We start from the raw sequence: 19,989 nt of genomic DNA, 5'->3' as shown, positions 1-19,989 counted from the left end.
TAGGGGAAGCTGTGCGAGGGGGAGAGGAAGCTGTGCGAGGGTGTGGGGAATCTGTGCGAGGGATGGGGAAGCTTATGAGGGGGTGGGGAAGCAGTGCGAGGGGGAGGGGAAGCTGTGGGAGGGGAAGCTGTGGGAGGGGAGGGCAAGCTGTACGAGGGGTGGGGAAGCTGTGCGAGGGGGGAGGGGGGAAGCAGTGCGAGGGGGGAGGGGAAGCTGTGCGAGGGGGGAGGGGAAGCTGTGCGAGGGGGAGGGGAAGCTGTGCGAGGGATGGGGAAGCTGTGCGAGGGGGAGAGGAAGCTGTGCGAGGGGTGTGGGGAATCTGTGCGAGGGGTGGGGAAGCTGTGCGAGGGGTGGGGAAGCTGTGCGAGGGGAGGGGGAAGCTGTGCGGGGGAGGGGGAGGGGAGGGGAAGCTGTGCGAGGGGATGGGGAAGCAGTGCGAGGGGGAGAGGAAGCTTTACGAGGGGTGTGGGGAATCTGTGCGAGGGGTGGGGAAGCTGTACGAGGGGGTGGGGAAGCTGTGGGGGGGGGGGGAGGGGAAGCTGTGGGAGGGGGAGGGGAAGCTGTACGAGGGGGAGGGGAAGTAACGCGAGGGGGAGGGGAAGTAATGCGAGGGGGAGGGGAAGTTGTGCGAGGGGGAGGGGAAGTTGTGCGAGGGGGAGGGGAAGTTGTGCGAGGGGATGGGGAAACTGTACGAGGGAGAGGGGAAGCTGTGGGAGGGGTTGGGGAAGCTGTGCGAGGGGGAGGGGAAGCTGTGGGAGGGGGAGGGGAAGCTGTGCGAGGGGGAGGGGAAGTTGTGCGAGGGGGAGGGGAAGTTGTGCGAGGGGATGGGGAAGCTGTACGATGGGGAGGGGAAGCTGTGCGAGGGGGATGGGAAGCTGTACGAGGGGGAGGGGAAGTTGTGCGAGGGGATGGGGAAGCTGTGCGAGGGGATGGGGAAGCTGTGCGAGGGATGGGAAGCTGTGCGAGGGGGGAGGGGAAGCTGTGCGAGGGGGAGAGGAAGCTGTGCGAGGGTGTGGGGAATCTGTGCGAGGGATGGGGAAGCTTATGAGGGGGTGGGGAAGCAGTGCGAGGGGGAGGGGAAGCTGTGGGAGGGGAAGCTGTGGGAGGGGGGAGGGCAAGCTGTACGAGGGGTGGGGAAGCTGTGCGAGGGGGGAGGGGAAGCAGTGCGAGGGGGGAGGGGAAGCTGTGCGAGGGGGAGGGGAAGCTGTGCGAGGGGGAGGGGAAGCTGTGCGAGGGGGAGGGGAAGCTGTGCGAGGGGGAGGGGAAGCTGTGCGAGGGGATGGGGAAGCTGTGCGAGGGGGAGAGGAAGCTGTGCGAGGGGTGTGGGGAATCTGTGCGAGGGGTGGGGAAGCTGTGCGAGGGGTGGGGAAGCTTGGCGAGGGAGGGGGAAGCTGTGCGAGGGGAGGGGGAAGCTGTGCGAGGGGGAGGGGGGTTAGGAAGCTGTGCGAGGGGGGTGGGGAAGCTGTGCAAGGGAAGAGGGGAAGCTGTGCGAGGGAAGAGGGGAAGCTGTGCGAGGGGGAGGGGGGTGGGGAAGCTGTGCAAGGGAAGAGGGGAAGCTGTGCGAGGGGAGGTGAAGCTGTGTGAGGGGAAGCTGTGGGAGGGGAAGCTGTGGGAGGGGGAGGGCAAGCTGTGCGAGGGGGAGGGGAAGCTGTGCGAGGGGGAGGGGAAGCTGTGCGAGGGGGGAGGGGAAGCTGTGCGAGGGGGAGAGGAAGCTGTGCGAGGGGTGTGGGGAATCTGTGCGAGGGGTGGGGAAGCTGTACGAGGGGGTGGAGAAGCAGTGCGAGGGGGAGGGGAAGCTGTGGGAGGGGAAGCTGTGGGAGGGGGAGGGGGAGGGGAAGCTGTGGGAGGGGGAGGGCAAGCTGTACGAGGGGTGGGGAAGCTGTGCGAGGCGGTGGGGAAGCTGTGCGAGGGGGGAGGGGAAGCTGTGCGAGGGGGAGGGGGGAGGGGGAGGGGAAGCTGTGCGAGGGGATGGGAAGCAGTGCGAGGGGAGAGGAAGCTTTACGAGGGGTGTGGGGAATCTGTGCGAGGGGTGGGGAAGCTGTACGAGGGGGTGGGGAAGCTGTGGGGGGGGGGAGGGGAAGCTGTGGGAGGGGGAGGGGAAGCTGTACGAGGGGGAGGGGAAGTAACGCGAGGGGGAGGGGAAGTAATGCGAGGGGGAGGGGAAGTTGTGCGAGGGGAGGGGAAGTTGTGCGAGGGGGAGGGGAAGTTGTGTGAGGGGGAGGGGAAGTTGTGCGAGGGGATGGGGAAACTGTACGAGGGAGAGGGGAAGCTGTGGGAGGGGTTGGGGAAGCTGTGCGAGGGGGAGGGGAAGCTGTGGGAGGGGGAGGGGAAGCTGTGCGAGGGGGAGGGGAAGTTGTGCGAGGGGGAGGGGAAGTTGTGCGAGGGGATGGGGAAGCTGTACGATGGGGAGGGGAAGCTGTGCGAGGGGGTATGGGAAGCTGTACGAGGGGGAGGGGAAGTTGTGCGAGGGGATGGGGAAGCTGTGCGAGGGGATGGGGAAGCTGTGCGAGGGGGGAGGGGAAGCTGTGCGAGGGGGAGAGGAAGCTGTGCGAGGGTGTGGGGAATCTGTGCGAGGGATGGGGAAGCTTATGAGGGGGTGGGGAAGCAGTGCGAGGGGGGAGGGGAAGCTGTGGGAGGGGAAGCTGTGGGAGGGGGAGGGCAAGCTGTACGAGGGGTGGGGAAGCTGTGCGAGGGGGGAGGGGAAGCAGTGCGAGGGGGAGGGGAAGCTGTGCGAGGGGGGAGGGGAAGCTGTGCGAGGGGGAGGGGAAGCTGTGCGAGGGGATGGGGAAGCTGTGCGAGGGGGAGAGGAAGCTGTGCGAGGGGTGTGGGGAATCTGTGCGAGGGGTGGGGAAGCTGTGCGAGGGGTGGGGAAGCTGTGCGAGGGGAGGGGAAGCTGTGCGAGGGGAGGGGGAAGCTGTGCGAGGGGAGGGGGAAGCTGTGCGAGGGGGAGGGGTGGTTAGGAAGCTGTGCGAGGGGGGTGGGGAAGCTGTGCAAGGGAAGAGGGGAAGCTGTGCGAGGGGGAGGGGGGTGGGGAAGCTGTGCAAGGGAAGAGGGGAAGCTGTGCGAGGGGGTGCTGTGCGAGGGGGAGGGGGGTTAGGAAGCTGTACGAGGGGCGTTAGGAAGCTGTGCGAGGGTAGAAGGGAAGCTGTGCAAGGGAAGAGGGGAAGCTGTGCGAGGGGGTGCTGTGCGAGGGGAGGGGGAGCGGGGTTAGGAAGCTGTGTGAGGGGGGTTAGGAAGCTGTGCAAGGGGAGAGTGGAAGCTGTGCAAGGGAAGAGGGGAAGCTGTGCGAGGGGAGCTGTGCGAGGGGGAGGGGGAGCGGGGTTAGGAAGCTGTGCGAGGGGGGTTAGGAGCTGTGCGAGGGGAGAGGGGAAGCTGTGCGAGGGAAGAGGGGAAGCTGTGCGAGGGAAGAGGGGAAGCTGTGCGAGGGGGTGCTGTGCGAGGGGAGGGGGAGCGGGGTTAGGAAGCTTTGCGAGGGAGAGGGGAAGCTGTGCGAGGGGAGAGGGGAAGCTGTGCGAGGGGGTGCTGTGCGAGGGGAGGGGGAGCGGGGTTAGGAAGCTGTGCGAGGGGGGTTCGGAAGCTGTGTGAGGGCAGGGGGAAGCTGTGCAAGGGAAGAGGGGAAGCTGTGCGAGGGGGTGCTGTGCGAGGGGGAGGGGGGTTAGGAAGCTGTGCGAGGGGGGTTAGGAAGCTGTGCGAGGGCAGAGGGGAAGCTGTGCAAGGGAAGAGGGGAAGCTGTGCGAGGGGGTGCTGTGTGAGGGGGAGAGGGAGCGGGGTTAGGAAGCTGTGCGGGGGGGGTTAGGAAGCTGTGCGAGGGAGAGTGGAAGCTGTGCAAGGGAAGAGGGGAAGCTGTGCGAGGGGGAGGGGGAGCGGGGTTAGGAAGCTGTGCGAGGGGGGTTAGGAAGCTGTGCAAGGGGAGAGTGGAAGCTGTGCAAGGGAAGAGGGAAGCTGTGCGAGGGGGAGGGGAGCGGGGTTAGAAGCTGTGCGAGGGGGTTAGGAAGCTGTGCGAGGGGAGAGGGGAAGCTGTGCGAGGAAGAGGGGAAGCTGTGCGAGGGGGTGCTGTGCGAGGGGGAGGGGGAGCGGGGTTAGGAAGCTTTGCGAGGGGAGAGGGGAAGCTGTGCGAGGGGAGAGGGGAAGCTGTGCGAGGGGGTGCTGTGCGAGGGAGAGGGGGGTTAGGAAGCTGTGCGAGGGGGGTTAGGAAGCTGTGCGAGGGCAGAGGGAAGCTGTGCAAGGAAAGAGGGGAAGCTGTGCGAGGGGGTGCTGTGCGAGGGGGAGGGGGGTTAGGAAGCTGTGCGAGGGGGGTTAGGAAGCTGTGCGAGGGCAGAGGGGAAGCTGTGCAAGGGAAGAGGGGAAGCTGTGCGAGGGGTGCTGTGCGAGGGGGAGGGGGGTTAGGAAGCTGTGCGAGGGGGGTTAGGAAGCTGTGCGAGGGCAGAGGGGAAGCTGTGCGAGGGCAGAGGGGAAGCTGTGCAAGGGAAGAGGGGAAGCTGTGCGAGGGGGGACAAGAAGCTGTGCAAGGGGGAGGGGAAGCTGTGCGAGGGGGGGTGGGGATGCTGTGGGAATGGGGCAGGTTTGCAAGGGGTGGAGCAGGGATGGGAGGGGGCGGGAGTGTGGGATGTTTGCGAGGGGTGGGGGCAGGGATGTGAGGGGGCGGGGCAGGTTTGGAGGGGACGGGGCAGGTTTGGAGGGGACGGGGCAAGTTTGGAGGGGGCGGGGCAGGTTTGGAGGGGGCGGGGCAGGTTTGGAGGGGGCCTGGCTCTGCAAATACCTGAGAGAGCTTTAAAGACAAATATATGACAGAGGACAAGGCTCAGTGTTTGGTTGTTGTTCTCTGACCCCAAAATGTTTCTGGTAATTGAACTACAACAGGCAACAAGCTCTCGCTATCTCGTTTACAGGGCAAGGTGAATCTTCACACGATCAAACAGTACTACATTCCCGAGAGCTTCCCCTTCCCTCGCTGAGAGATCACAGTCACAGGCATCAACACAGCACAGACTCTCCACCACAGAGTCTGCACAGACTCTCATCTTCCCTGACTGACCCACTCGCCCCTCCCCCAGAGTGATCACCCCCCTCTCCCCCAGGCTGATCACCCCCTCTCCCCCAGACTGATCACCCCCTCCCGCAGACTGATCACCCCCTCCCACAGACTGATCACCCCCTCTCCCCCAGGCTGATCACCCCCTCCCCCAGACTGATCACCCCCTCTCCCCCAGACTGATCACCCCCTCTCCCAAAGACTGATCACCCCCTCCCCCAGACTGATCACCCTCTCCCTCAGACTGATCACCCTCTCCTCCAGACTGATCACCCCCTCCCTCAGACTGATCACCCTCTCCCGCAGACTGAACACCCCCTCCCTCAGACTGATCACCCTCTCCCCCAGACTGATCACCCCCTCTCCCTCAGACTGATCACCCTCTCCTCAGACTGATCACCCCCTCTCCCCCAGACTGATCACCCCTCTCCCCCAGACTGATCACCCCCTCTCCCCCAGACTGATCACCCTCTCCCCAGACTGAACACCCCCTCCCACAGACTGATCACTCCCTCTCTCAGACTGATCACCCCCTCCCCCAGACTGATCACCCTCTCCTCCAGACTGATCACCCCCTCCCCCAGACTGATCACCCCCTCTCCCTCAGACTGATCACTCCCTCTCTCAGACTGATCACCCCCTCCCCCAGACTGATCACCCTCTCCTCCAGACTGATCACCCCCTCCCCCAGACTGATCACCCCCTCTCCCTCAGAAAGATCACCCTCTCCCGCAGACTGATCACCCCCTCTCCCAGACTGATCACCGCCTCCCTCAGACTGATCACCCCCTCCCCCAGACTGATCACCCCCTCCCTCAGACTGATCACCCTCTCTCCCAGACTGATCACCCCCTCCACAGACTGATCACCCTCTCCCTCAGACTGATCACCCCCTCCTTCAGACTGATCACCCCCCTCCCTCAGACTGATCACCCTCTCCCTCAGACTGATCACCCCCTCCTTCAGACTGATCACCCCCCTCCAGACTGATCACCCTCTCCCTCAGACTGATCACCCCCTCCTTCAGACTGATCACCCCCCTCCCTCAGACTGATCACCCCCTCCCTCAGACTGATCACCCTCTCTCCCAGACTGATCGCCCCCTCCCACAGACTGATCGCCCTCTCCCTCAGACTGATCACCCCTCCTTCAGACTGATCACCCCCCTCCCTCAGACTGATCACCCTCTCTCCAGACTGATCACCCCCCTCCCACAGACTGATCACCCTCTCCCTCAGACTGATCACCCCCTCCTTCAGACTGATCACCCCCCCTCCCACAGACTGATCGCCCTCTCCCTCAGACTGATCACCCCCTCCTTCAGACTGATCACCCCCTCTCCCAGACTGATCACCCCCTCCCACAGACTGATCACCCTCTCCCTCAGACTGATCACCCCCTCCCTCAGACTGATCACCCCCTCTTCCAGCCTCACCTGCTCCCTCAGACTGATCACCCCCTCCCTCAGACTGATCACCCCCTCTTCCAGACTCACCTCCTCCCTCAGATTGATCACCCCCTCCCTCAGACTGATCACCCCCTCTTCCAGACTCACCTCCTCCCTCAGACTGATCACCCCCTCTTCCAAACTCACCTCCTCCCTCAGACTGATCACCCCTCCCTCAGACTGATCACCCCCTCTCCCAGACTGATCACCCTCTACCTCAGACTGATCACCCCTCCCTCAGACTGATCACCCCCCTCTCCCAGACTGATCACCCCCTCCCTCAGACTGATCACCCCCTCTCCCAGACTGATCACCCTCTCCTCAGACTGATCACCCCCTCTCCCAGACTGATCACCCTCTCCCTCAGACTGATCACCCCCTCTCCCATCCTCACCCCCTCCCTCAGACTGAACACCCCCTCCTTCAGACTGATCACCCCCTCTTCCAGCCTCACCCCCTCCCTCAGACTGATCACCCCCTCCCTCAGACTGATCACCCCCTCTTCCAGCCTCACCCACTCCCTCAGACTGATCACCCCCTCTTCCAGCCTCACCCACTCCCTCAGACTGATCACCCCTCCCTCAGACTGATCACCCCCTCCCTCAGACTGATCACCCCCTCTTCCAGCCTCACCTGCTCCCTCAGACTGATCACCCCCTCCCTCAGACTGATCACCCCCTCTTCCAGACTCACCTCCTCCCTCAGATTGATCACCCCCTCCCTCAGACTGCACCCCCTCTTCCAGACTCACCTCCTCCCTCAGACTGATCACCCCCTCCCTCAGACTGATCACCCCCTCTTCCAAACTCACCTCCTCCCTCAGACTGATCACCCCTCCCTCAGACTGATCACCCCCTCTCCCAGACTGATCACCCTCTACCTCAGACTGATCACCCCTCCCTCAGACTGATCACCCCCTCTCCCAGACTGATCACCCCCTCCCTCAGACTGATCACCCCCTCTCCCAGACTGATCACCCTCTCCCTCAGACTGATCACCCCCTCTCCCAGACTGATCACCCTCTCCCTCAGACTGATCACCCCCTCCCTCAGACTGATCACCCCCTCCCTCAGACTGATCACCCCCTCTTCCAGCCTCACCCACTCCCTCAGACTGATCACCCCCTCTTCCAGCCTCACCCACTCCCTCAGACTGATCACCCCTCCCTCAGACTGATCACCCCCTCCCACCCCAAACTGATCACTCAACCCCCAGACGCACCTCCCTCCCCATCCCCCCTCCCCCACCAAGACTCCCAGACCAGCCCTGTTGTTCTAACACTGAGACACTTGCATTACTCACGTCTGTGGACTTGTCCCCTGCATAGTACCAGATCTCATCCACCATACTTGTCAGGCTCCTCAAACTTTCCGCAATGTTTTGTGGCAGAAGTAAAATGCTCATTGCCTGTCAGAAATTAGGGCAATTGGCTTTAGTGCATTTTCTGTAACAGTTGTACATGGAATATTACAATTAAAATGACATTGTGGTCAGGTCAGGTCAGTCAGCAGTTACTGATTGCCACTCACTGTGTGACACACAATAGTGCCAGTAGAATCAGTGCGCCTGCCATGGCTTAGTGGGCAGGGCACTCGCCACATCATCAAAAGGGTGTGGATTCAAGTGCCATCCAAACATTTGAACATATAATCTCAGCTGACACTCCAGGGAAACACTGAAGGAGTGCTGCACTGTCAGAGGAGCTATCTCTCAGAGGCGACATTAAAACGAGGCCCCGCCTACTCTCTCACACGGGTGTAAAAGATCCCATGACACCATTTGAATAAGGGTAGGGAGATTCTCCCAGTGTCCTGGCCAGTATTTATTTCTCAACCAACATCACTGAAAGAGGTTATCTAATTAATTCTACAATGTTTCCTACATTACAACAGTGACTACAATTCATAAATACTCCATTGGTTGTAAATGCCTTGGGAGGTCCAGAGAACAAAGCAGTGGGATTGGGAATACAGGAGGAAGGATAGTAAGTGCCTGTTGGGGATATCATCCCATCTCTCAGACTGTGAATCCCAGCATGTGAGAGTGTTCTGGTTACCTGGTTAGTACCCCTGGACATGCCATAGAATGAGGGGAGGAAGGGGGAGGAAGGGGGAGGGCAGGTTTATATAGTCACGATGAGCTTCAGATGTGGTCAATGTGGAGTCTCGAGTTTAATATGACAGGCAGATATCCCCAGCTTCAGATACTAACACATCATGGTGTGCAGACTGCACACTCACCCACTGACACAAACCTGCAGGTCCATAAGCTCCAAACACCCCTTCCCAGTGGGACATGGAGTGCATCATCACAGGCAAGGGTAGGGACCGAGCTCAATGCGGGTCTGGGGGCTGCAGCCGAGGTTGATTGGGGATCTGCAGCCGATGTCAAGGTTGAGATTTGGGGTGGGGGGGAGGGGGGGGTCCAAAGCTGGGGCCGGGGCGAGGGTGGGGTCTGGGGACAAGGTTGGGGGGACAGGGGCGGCACCGAGGGCGATGGGGGTCTGGGGGCTCTGGCCGAGGACACTGCATGTTTTTAAATTTCATTCAAGGGATGTGGGCGTTGCTGACTAGGACAGCATTTATGGCCCTTCCCTAATTACCCTTGAGAAGATGGTGGTGAGCTGCCTTCTTGAACCGCTGCAGTCCATGTGCTTTAGGTACAGGCACAGTGCTGTTAGGAAGGGATTTTGATCCAGTGACAGTGAAGGAACGGCGATATAGTTCCAAGTCAGGATGGTGTGTGACTTGGAGGGGAACTTGCAGGTGGTGATGTTCCCATGCATCTGCTGCCCTTGTCCTTCTTGGTGTTAGATTTTGTGGGTTTGGAAGGTGTTGTCGAAGGAGTCCTGGTGAGTTGCTGCAGTGCATCTTGTAGATAGTACACACTGCTGCCACTGTGCGCTGGTGGTGGGGGTGTGAATGTTTGTTGATGGGATGCCGATCAAGCGGGCTGCTTTGTCCTGGATGGTGTCGAGCTTCTAGAATGTTGTTGGAGCTGCACCCATCCAGGCAAGTGGAGAGTATTCCATCACACTTCTGACTTGTGCCTTGTAGATGGGGACAGGCTTTGTGGAGTCAGAAGGTGAGTCACTTAGAGTCATAGAGAGATACAGCACTGAAACAGGCCCTTCAGCCCACCGAGTCTGTGCCGACCAACAACCACCCATTTATACTAATCCTACATTAATCCCAGATTCCCTACCACATCCTCACCTTTCTCCTACCTACCTATCAACTTGCAAGTCTTTGGCTCTGGGAGGAAACCGGAGCACCCGACAGAAACCCACGTGGTCACAGGGAGAACTTGCAAACTCCACACAGGCAGTACCCAGAACTGAACCCGAGTCGCTGGAGCTGTGAGGCTGCGGTGCTAACCACTACACCACTGTGCCGCCCAATTTCTTTTTTTAGAGATACAGCACTGAAACAGGCCCTTTATACTAATCCTATACTAATCCCATATTCCTACCACATCCCCACCTGTCCCTATATTTCCCTACCACCTACCTAAACTAGGGGCAATTTATAATGGCCAATTTACCTACCAACAAGTCTTTTGGCTTGTGGGAGGAAACCGGAGCACCCGGAGAAAACCCACGCAGACACAGAGAGAACTTGCAAACTCCACACAGGCAGTACCCAGAATCGAACCCGGGTCCCCTGGAGCTGTGAGGCTGCGGTGCTAACCACTGCGCCGCCCTAATTTCTGCAGAATTCCCAGCCTCTGACCCCCTCTTGCAGCCACACTATTTCTGTGGCTACTCCAGTTCAGTTTCTGGTCAATGGGAACCCCGAGGATGTTGATAGTGGGGGATTCAGCGATGGTAATGCCATTGAATGTCAAGGGGAGATGGTTAGATTCTCTCTTGTTGGAGATGGTCATTGCCTGGCAGTTGTGTGGCACGAATGTTCATTGCCACTTATCAGCCCAATCTGGATGTTGGCCAGGTCTTGCTGCATTTGGACATGGACTGCTTCAGTATCTGAGGAGTCACGGATGGAACTGAACATTGTGCAATCATCAATGAACATCCCCACTTCTGACCTTATGATGGAAGAAAGGTCATTGATGAAGCAGCTGAAGATGGTTGGGCCTAGGACACTACCCTGAGGAACTCCTGCAGTAATGTCCCGGGAGTGAGATGATTGACCTCCAACAACCACAACCATCTTCCTTTGCGCTGGGTATAACTCCATCCAGTGGAGAGTTTTCTCTCTGATTCCCATTAACTTCAATTTTGCTCGGGCTGCTTGATGCCACACTCGGTCAAATGCTGCCTTGATGTCAAGGGCAGTCACTCTCACCTCACCTCTGGAATTCAGCTCTTTTGTCCATGCTTGGACGAAGACTGCAATGAGGTCAGGAGCTGAGTGGTCCTGGCATCAGTGAGTAGGTTATTGTTGAGTAAGTGCTACTTGACAGCACTGTCGACGACCCTTTCCATCACTTTGCTGATGATCAAGAATAGATTGATGGGGCAGTAATTGGCTGGGTTGGACTTGTCCTGCTTTTTGTGTACAGGACATACCTGGGCAATTTTCCACATTGCCGGGTAGATGCCAGTGTTGCAGCTGTACTGGAACGGCTTGGCTAGGGGCGCGGCGAGTTCTGGAGCACAAGTCTTCAGTACTATTGCCAGAATGTTGTCAGGGCCCTTAGCCTTTATTGTATCCAGTGCCTTCAGCCATTTCTTGATATCACGTAGAGTGAATTGAATTGTCTGAAGACCCTTTTCTGTGGCAGGTGGGGTGGGGACCTCAGGAGGAGGCAGAGATGGATCATCCACTCGGCACTTCTGGCTGAAAATGATTTAAAATGCTTCAGCCTTGTCTTTTGCACTGATGTGCTGGGCTCCGCCATCGTTCAGGATGGATTTGTTTGTGGAGTCTCCTCCTGCAGTTAGTTGTTTAATTGCTCACCACTATTCATGACAGGTTAAGGCCGAACTGCAGAACTTAGATCTGATCCATTGGTTGTGAGATTGCTTATCCCTGTATACTGCTTCTGCTGTTTAGCATGCATGTAGTCCTGTGTTGTGGCTTCACCAGATTGGCATTTCATTTTTAGGTATGCCTGGTGCTGTGCCTGGCATGCTCTCCGGCACTTCTCATTGTTACCTCTGGAGGGGTAGTGCTCCAGGATAATTAACCTGAACCTTTTCAGAAAAAATTCAGGTGATCTATTTGAGTGGCATAAAGTCCAATCCCATTCTTAGATTATGATAGCGAGTTCAATCCATTTACTGATTGTCACAACATTCGAGAAGTACGAGTGCTCTCCAGAGTGTATGTTCATTAGTGTATCAATCCCAGGAACCCACTGATCCCTGTGTGTGTTTACTGTAGGATATACAAGGCCAGGTGAGGTGTGACTGGTGTGTCTTTACCTGTGGCCAGCTGTCAATATATGGGATCACCATCCGTAGCCTTGCCTCCACTGCATCCTTGACAAACCTATCCGTCTTCTTGACTCTGTGGATACAAAGGAAAAACTTAAGAGCCTGGCGATAAAGGATGAAGAGAAATGGTTTCCATACTTCACCTGTCCTTTTCTGAAGGTTCCTGCTGGGAGACAGGACCTCCTCAAGTGTTAAACTCATTGAGTGAGCCTGAATGGTGAGTGTCAGCAGGGCATTCCACCTAGGGGAGGCATCACAACTGAGCCTGGTACTGTCTCTCACCTGCCACGCAGCATCAAGGAGGAGGCAGTGAGCAGCAACAGGAGCCCTGGCTGATTTAAACCCATCCTCCCTGCCCCCGCCTAACCTGGTCCCATGATGTTGAGGCCAATCATAGCAGTAGTACTCTCCCCATCCCCCTAGCTGATTTCGGATAGACTGTAGTGTTGCAGTCACGTACGTGGCACTGCAGACAGTGACACTGCCTTCTCCAGGGAATGCAGCTCAGTATTTCTGCTCTGTAGCTATTACTGTTCAATGATCACCCTCAGGGTGTGGGCATCACTACCAGCCTGGCATTTATTGCCCATCCTTAGTAACCCTGAGATGGTGCTGGTGGTGAGCCTCCTCCTTCAACCATTGATCAATGTTTGATACTGAGGCTCTTGCTAAATGCTTCATAGGGTAGTTCAGAGTCAGCTATATAGGCGTGAGACTGGAGTCACATCTAGGCCCGACAAGGAAAGGATGGCAGGTTACAATCTATGAAAGACATCAGTCAACCAGCTGGCTTTTTATGTCAATCTGACAGCTTTAGGGTCACTTTTACTGATCCTAACTTTTTATTTCCTGATTCTTTAAACTGAATCCAAATTCTTTCACTGACCTGGTGGGATGTGAACTCTTAGTCTCTGGATTATTAGTCCAGCAGCAAAAGCATTACATCAGTATATCAGAAACGCGTGTTGTCCAAGGGCATGCATCTACTGTGCAGTACTTACTCCTCCTGTCCCAGCTGGACCTGTTTGTGTTGCTCGGTCAGTTTTTCAGTGAGCCGCTTGTTGCACTGGGACACAAAGTGTAGAACTAAATCCCCTGGACCATGACTGAACATCCCAGTAACCGCAGGCGACAGCTCCAGCACCTGAGGCAGGATAACAGGTAGACAGCACATTGATCATTACACTAAGCTTAGCACCCAACCATCTTCTCCCCCCCAAACCCATGCAGGGAGAGAGGGAGAGCGTGCAGGCCAGCAAGGTCGGGTCGGTTGGCGGGGGGTGGGGGTGTGTGTCGGGTGTGGGTGCATGTCAGCAGGGCACTGATTACTGGCTATGGGTTATCCACAGGATAAGTGTCCTATACCTGTGACAGGGAGCAGCACAAAGCTGCCCTGTGCCTCTCCCACCCGCACCTGGTTTCTGGATTGAGAAAGGATTGGGTAGGTATACTGACGTAAATGAAGTTAAGGTTCTGGAAAGAGATGCTGTATCAAACCAGCAATTAACGACCAATCAAAAGAAACATAGTGCAGATCCTGTAAATCTGAAATCAAACCTGAACATACTGGAAATATCCAGGGCGCATCTGTGAAGAGAGAAACAGAGTTAATATTTCAGGACGGTGACCTTTCATCTCTAACCTTTTCCAGTTCTGAGGATAGGTCATCGACCTGAAACATTAGCTCTGTTTCTCTTTCTTTCAGAGAGGAAGAACAAGAACATAAGAAACAGGTGCCATTCGGCCCCTCGAGCCTGCTCCACCATTCAAGAAGATCACGGCTAATCTGATTGTAGGCTAATCTGATTGTAGCCTTATCTCCACTTTTCTGTTTGTCCCCCCCATAATCCTTGACTCCCTTATCAATCAAAAATCTGTTTGACTCAGCCTTGAATATATTCAGTAACCCAGCCTCCACTGCTCACTGGGGTAGAAAATTCCAAACACTAACGACCCTCTGAGAGAAGAAATTCCTCCTCATCTGTCTTAAATGGGAGACCTTTTAATTTGAAATGATGCCCCCTAGTTCCAGATTCTCCCACGAAGGGAAACATCCTCTCTGCATCTACTCTGTCAAGCCCACTCAGAATCTTATATGTTTCAATAAGATCACGTCTCAATTTTCTAAATTCCAATGAGTACAGGCCCAAACTGCTCAACTTTTCCTCATAAGACAAACCCCTCATCCAAGGAATCAGCCTAATAAACCTTCCACAAACTGCTTCCAATGCAAGTATATCCCTCCTTAAGTAAGGAGACTAAGACTGTACACTGTACGAGAGGAAATGCAATAAGGCCAAATACAGGTTTACAGTGCACGTGCATAAATTCAACGAGTGTGATAAATAAGGTTAGTGAGCTGCAGGTTCAAATAACCATGTGGGAATATGATGTCATGGCAATAACGGAGACCTGGCTCAAAAAGGGCAGGACTGGGGATTAAATATTCCTGGGTACAAAGAAAGATCGTGAAAGAAAGAAAGGAGGAGGGATGGCAGTATTTATTAAGGAGAGTATTATAGTGCAGGAGAGAGCAGATGTCCCATAGGGGTCAAGGACAGAATCTAATTGATTAAACATTTGAGCTACCATTAACCGACTGTCAGATTAACCTACTAACCTTCTATAGGCCACCAAATAACGGGAAAGATATAGAGGAGCAAATTTGCAAGGAAATTGTAGAGGTTCAAAAACTATAAGGTAGTTATAATGGGGTCTTAAATTATCTGAATATAGACTGGGATAGTAATAGTGTAAAGGGCAGAGGGGGGAAAAGAGTTTCTGAACTGTGTTCAGGAGAATTTTCTACATCAATATGTTTCCAATCCAATGAGGAAGGAGGCATTTCTGGATCTGGTTCTGGGGAATGAGGTGGGTCAAGTGGATTAAGTGTCAGTAGGAGAACATTTAGAGAACAGTGAACATTCTATCTTAAGATTTAGATTAGCTATGCAAAAGGACAAAGAGCAATCTAGAGTGAAAATACTTCGTGGTGGAGGGCCAATTTCAGTGGGATGAGAACGGACCTGTCCCAGGTAAATTGAAATGAAAGATTGGCAGCCAAAACTGTAACAGAACAATGGGCTGCCTTAAAGAGGTGATGGTTCGGGTACATTCAAAGGGCATTCCCACGAGGGTGAAAGGTAGGACAAACAAATCCAGAACTCCCTGGATGACGAAAGAGATAGAGTATGACAGATGTCAGGTTGATAATACAAGTGAGAACCAGGCTGAAAACAGAAAGTTCAGAGGGGAAGTTAAAAAAAGTAAGGTTCCGAAGAAGGGTCACTGACACGAAACGTTAACTCTGCTTCTCTTTTCACAGATGCTGCCAGACCTGCTGAGTGGTTCCAGCATTTCTTGTTTTTATTTATAACGCACTAGTTCAGCCTCAACTGGAGCATTGTGTTCAACTCTGGGCACCAAACTTTAGGGAGGGTGTGAAAGCTTTAGAGAAGGTGCAGAAAAGATTTACAAGAATGGTTCCATCGATGAGGAACTTCAATTATGTGGAAACATTGGAGGAACTGGGGTTGTTTTCCTGAAAGAGAAGGTTGAGAGGACATGTGATAGAGGTGTTCAAAATCATGAGGGGCCTGGACGGAGTAGATAGAGAGAAACTGTTCCCATTGAGGGAAGGGTCAAAAACCAGAGTACAGTGAGTTAAGACGGATGGCAAAGAAGCAATGGCCAAATGAGGAAAAAGGTTTTTTTTCACGCAGCATCTGGAATGCACTGCCTGGGAATGTGGTGGAAGTAGATTCAATTGAGGCTTTCAAAAGGGAATTGGATAAGCACCTGAAGAGAAAATAATTGTGGGGCATCGGAGAAAAGGCAGGGAGTAGGACTAGCTGAGTTGCTATTGCAGGGAGCTGGCACAAACATGATGGGCCGAATGGCCTCCTTCTGTGCTACAAACATTCTATGATGCACAGATGCTGCCTGGCCTGTTGAGTATTTAAGCATTTTTTGTTGTTAATTAACGGACCATCCTCTGGTACCTCTGCAAATCCACCCAGGGTTCAGGGCAGTCTCCAATTTACCTGCAATCAGCACCAGTGGCCACTGGGCAGGTAGGAAAGGGCACATTGACCTAAGAGGGATGGTCTAGACATTGAGTATCTAACCCGTGCTGTACTGGGAGTCTTTGATGGGGACAGTGTAAAGGGAGCTTTACTCTGTATCTAATCTGTGCTGTATCTGCCTTGGAAGTGTTTGATGGGGACAGTGTAGAGCAGCGTTGTCCAACATCCGGCCTGTCAAAGGTTTCCATCCAGCCTGCAGGTATAAACTGTACCCGGGGCCATTCCTCATCCTCACCAGGGCTCTATGACCAGAGATGGGAAATTTCCTTTTCTTGCAGATCAGCCTTTTTAAAAACAATGTGCTGTCAGTTTCACAGCTGACAGCTGCTGAAGGAGGAACGCCCTTCCCAACTTCGGACAGATTCGGGGTTTTCCGGCGGGCTTTTAAAAAAAGATGGAAAAAGAGGGAGGGAGTGACAGAGGGAGGGGGGGACAGAGGGAGAGGGGGCGAACAGAGAGAGAGAGAGGGATACACAAGAGAGAGAAAGCCGGGGACAGAGAGTGAGGATGACATGAGGGGGGGAACAACAGAGAGGGGAGAGCACAGGGAGAGAGAGACAGACAGACAGAGAGAGATCAAGATCACTCCTGATAGATGGATATCTATCCGGAATACTCTGCATCGCTACAAGTGTGTGGGAAGACATTGACTACATGTGCAAACAAAACAATGCCAAGTAATAAATAATCTCCTCAGTTAAGGCTTCTTCACAAAATTGCACATTTGTTGTTGTTTTGATTAATAGTAAGATACATTTTTAATGCCTTTATCTTTCTGAAATTGTCTCACCGCATCCCCCATGTAAGACAAAAATTGTAATGTGGCCCCCAAATGCGAAAAGGTTAGATAACCCTGGTGTAGAGGGAACTTCACTCCGTATCAAACTCTGTGCCGTACCTGTCCTGGGAGTGTTTGATGGGACAGTGTGAAGGGAGATATGAGGTGCTACAACATCACCAGTAGTGCAAGGGTATAATTACAGACTGACACCTTTAGACAGGCAGTTTCCACTAGAAATGTGATTCTAGGAATTTGGAATGGAAAAACTGTGCATGAACAGGAAGTCGGTTTCAGCAGACTGCGTAGATCTAACATTTTTTTTATGTGTTACAGGCCATTTACCTTGGCTCCTTCAGCAATGGCCTCCACTGACCAGCCAAACTTGGGGACAAATTCCAGGGCTGCAGAAAGGAGCTGCTGCCTCAACTGTTCCTCAGATTCAAAGCCCTCTGCTTTCTCCCCATTCTGATCTGAATGACTGCTGTAAAAAGGTGAATGGAACAGTAAGAAATGCACCTGGTGCCTCTGTCACATCTGATCAACCCGAGGGCAGAGAGGAGTCACATCATCACCCAGCTGGAGATCACCGAGAGCAGGGGTGTGCCACTCTGATTCACTGCAACAGATCCACACCATATATAAATCATTTTATAACACAATTCAATGTGAGGGGTTGGAGGGGGGAGTGGGGGAGGGGGGAGTGAGGGAAGGTGGTGAAGGTGGGAAGGGGGGGTGAGGGGGGAAAGGGGGTGAGGGGGGAAAGGGAGTGAGGGGAAGAGGGGGGAAGGGGAGAGGGGGAGGGGGTAAGACGCGGGGGGGAAGAAGGAGGAAGGGAGAAGATGCGGGGGGGAAGATGCAGTGGGGAAGAGGCGGGGGAAGGGGGAAAGGAGGGAAGGGGTAAGGGGGGAAAGAAGAATGGGAAGAAGGGGAGTAAGGGGGGGAACTGGGAGGGAGGGGGTAGAGGGAGGGGAGAGGGGGTGGGGGGTGTTGAGGGGTGGGGGTGTGACAGGGGGTGGGGGTAAGAGGGGGTGGGGGATGAGAGGGGGGTGGGATGAGGAGTGGGGTGGGGAGGTGATGGGGGGGGTGAGGAGTTGGGGTGAGGGCGAATGAGGGAGGGGGAGGGGGGGTTGGGGGGATGTGAGAGGGGGTGAGGAGGGAGTGAGGGAGGGGGGTGTGAGGGAGGGGGATGTGAGTGAGGGGGGTGTGAGTGAGGGGGGTGTGAGTGAGGGGGGTGTGAGTGAGGGGGTGATGAGTGAGGGGGTGATGAGTGAGGGGGGTGATGAGTGAGGGGGGTGATGAGTGAGGGGGGTGATGAGTGAGGGGGGGTGATGAGTGAGGGGGGGTGTGAGGGGATAAAGGGGGAGGGGGGTAAAGGGGGGGTGAGGGAATAAAGGGTGAGGAGGTAAAGGGGAGATGAGGAGAGGGTTGAGGGGGGTAAAGGGGGGTGAGGAGAGGGGTGAGGGGGGTAAAGGGGGGGGTGAAGAGAGGGATGAGGGGGGGTTGGGGAGGTGAGGTGAGGTGAGGGGGGTTCTCGCCCAATCTCTGCGCACACTTACATAATCACAGACAGACCAGACGCATACACCTCCTAGCAGGATGTACTGCGTAGGGAGCAGGAGCATTGCGCTCCAGCTTGTGCCCCAGCTGACACCAACTGACCCAGCAGCTAGTTTCCCATTTGATCAATATCGGTGGCATTTTCTCATTCCCCATTACTGTGCAGACAAACACAAAATATCTGTTCAATGTTTATGGTGCCCTAGATAACACCAGCCATCAAAGCAACTTTTTTTTATTCATTCAAGGGATGTCACTGGCCAGGCTAGCATTTATTGCCCATCCCTAATTGCCCTTGAGAAGGTGGTGGTGAGCTGCCTTCTTGAACCGCTGCAGTCCGTGTGAGGTAGGTATACCCACAGTGCTTTTAGGAAGGGAGTTCCAGGATTTTGACCCAGCGACAGTGAAGGAACGACGATATAGTTCCAAGTCAGGATAGTGTGTGACTTGGAGGGGAACTTGCAGGTGGTGGTGTTCCCATGCATCTGCTGTCCTTGTCCTTCTAGTTGGTAGAGGTCGCGAGTTTGGAAGGTGCAGTCTGAGGAACCTTGGTGCGTTGCTGCAGTGCATCTTGTAGATGGTACACACTGCTGCCACTGTGCGTCGGTGGTGGAGGGAGTATGTATTTGTGGATGGGGTGCCAATCAAGCGGGCTGCTTTGTCCTGGATGATGTCAAGCTTCTTGAGTGTTGTTGAAGCTGCACACATCCAGGCAAGTGGAGAGTATTCCATCACACTCCTGACTTGTGCCTGATAGATTGTAGACAGGCTTTGGGAAGTCAGGAGGTGATTCCCAGCCTCTGACCTGCTCTTGTAGCCATGGTATTTATATGGCTACTCAAGTTCAGTTTCTGGTCAATAGTAACCCCCAGGGTGTTGATGGTGGGGGTTTCAGTGATGGGAATGCCGTTGAATGTCAAGGGGAGATGGTTAGATTCTCTTTCCTTTGAGATGGTCATTGCCTGGCACTTGTGTGGCACGAACGTTACTTGCCACTTATCAGCCCAAGCATCAATGCTGTCCAAATCATGTTGCATTATGGGCATGGACTGCTTCAGTATCTGAGAAGTTGCAAATGGTGCTGAACATTGTGCAATCAACAGCAAACAACCTCACTTCTGAGCTTATGATGGAGAGAAGTTCATTGATGAAGCAGCTGAAGATGGCTGGGCCTAGGACACTACCCTGAGGAACTACTGCAGTGATTTATTTATTTATTTAGAGATATAGCACTGAAACAGGCCCTTCGGCCCACCGAGTCTGTGCCGACCAACAACCACCCATTTATACTAATCCTACATTAATCCCATATTTTCTACCACATCCCCACCATTCTCCTACCACCTACCTACACTAGGGGCAATTTTTAATGGCCAATTTACCTATCAACCTGCAAGTCTTTGGAGGTGGGAGGAAACTGGAGCACCCGGCGGAAACCCACGCAGACACAGGGAGAACTTGCAAACTCCGCACAGGCAGTACCCAGAACTGAACCCGGGTCGCTGGAGCTGTGAGGCTGCGATGCTAACCACTGCGCCGCCCATAAATGTTCTGGGACTGAGATGATTGACCTCCAACAACCACAACCATCTTCCTTTGCGCTAGGTATGATTCCAACCAGTGGAGAGTTTTCCCCTGATTCCCATTGACCTCAGTTTTGCTGGGGCTCCTTAATGCCATACTTGG

The 19,989-nt window shown here is 54.8% G+C and overlaps 1 protein-coding gene across 1 annotated transcript in view; it reads right to left on the bottom strand.

Annotated features, from left to right (window-relative positions):
- The window catches only part of coq9 (coenzyme Q9 homolog (S. cerevisiae)), a 56,632-nt gene that overhangs the window by 24,083 nt on the left and 12,560 nt on the right, over positions 1–19,989 (bottom strand). The window contains exons 3-6 of the mRNA XM_068048943.1: positions 17,089–17,227; positions 12,882–13,024; positions 11,869–11,953; positions 7,778–7,886 (exon numbers count right to left, since the gene is read on the bottom strand). Coding sequence (XP_067905044.1) covers positions 7,778–7,886; positions 11,869–11,953; positions 12,882–13,024; positions 17,089–17,227 — 476 coding nt within the window. The remainder of the gene's footprint in view (positions 1–7,777; positions 7,887–11,868; positions 11,954–12,881; positions 13,025–17,088; positions 17,228–19,989) is intronic.

This window comes from Heterodontus francisci, chromosome 17, assembly GCF_036365525.1.
Source record: "Heterodontus francisci isolate sHetFra1 chromosome 17, sHetFra1.hap1, whole genome shotgun sequence".
NCBI classification, from domain to species: domain Eukaryota; kingdom Metazoa; phylum Chordata; class Chondrichthyes; order Heterodontiformes; family Heterodontidae; genus Heterodontus; species Heterodontus francisci.
Note: the sequence above shows the minus strand (reverse complement) of the source record. Positions and strands in the feature narration are given on the sequence as shown.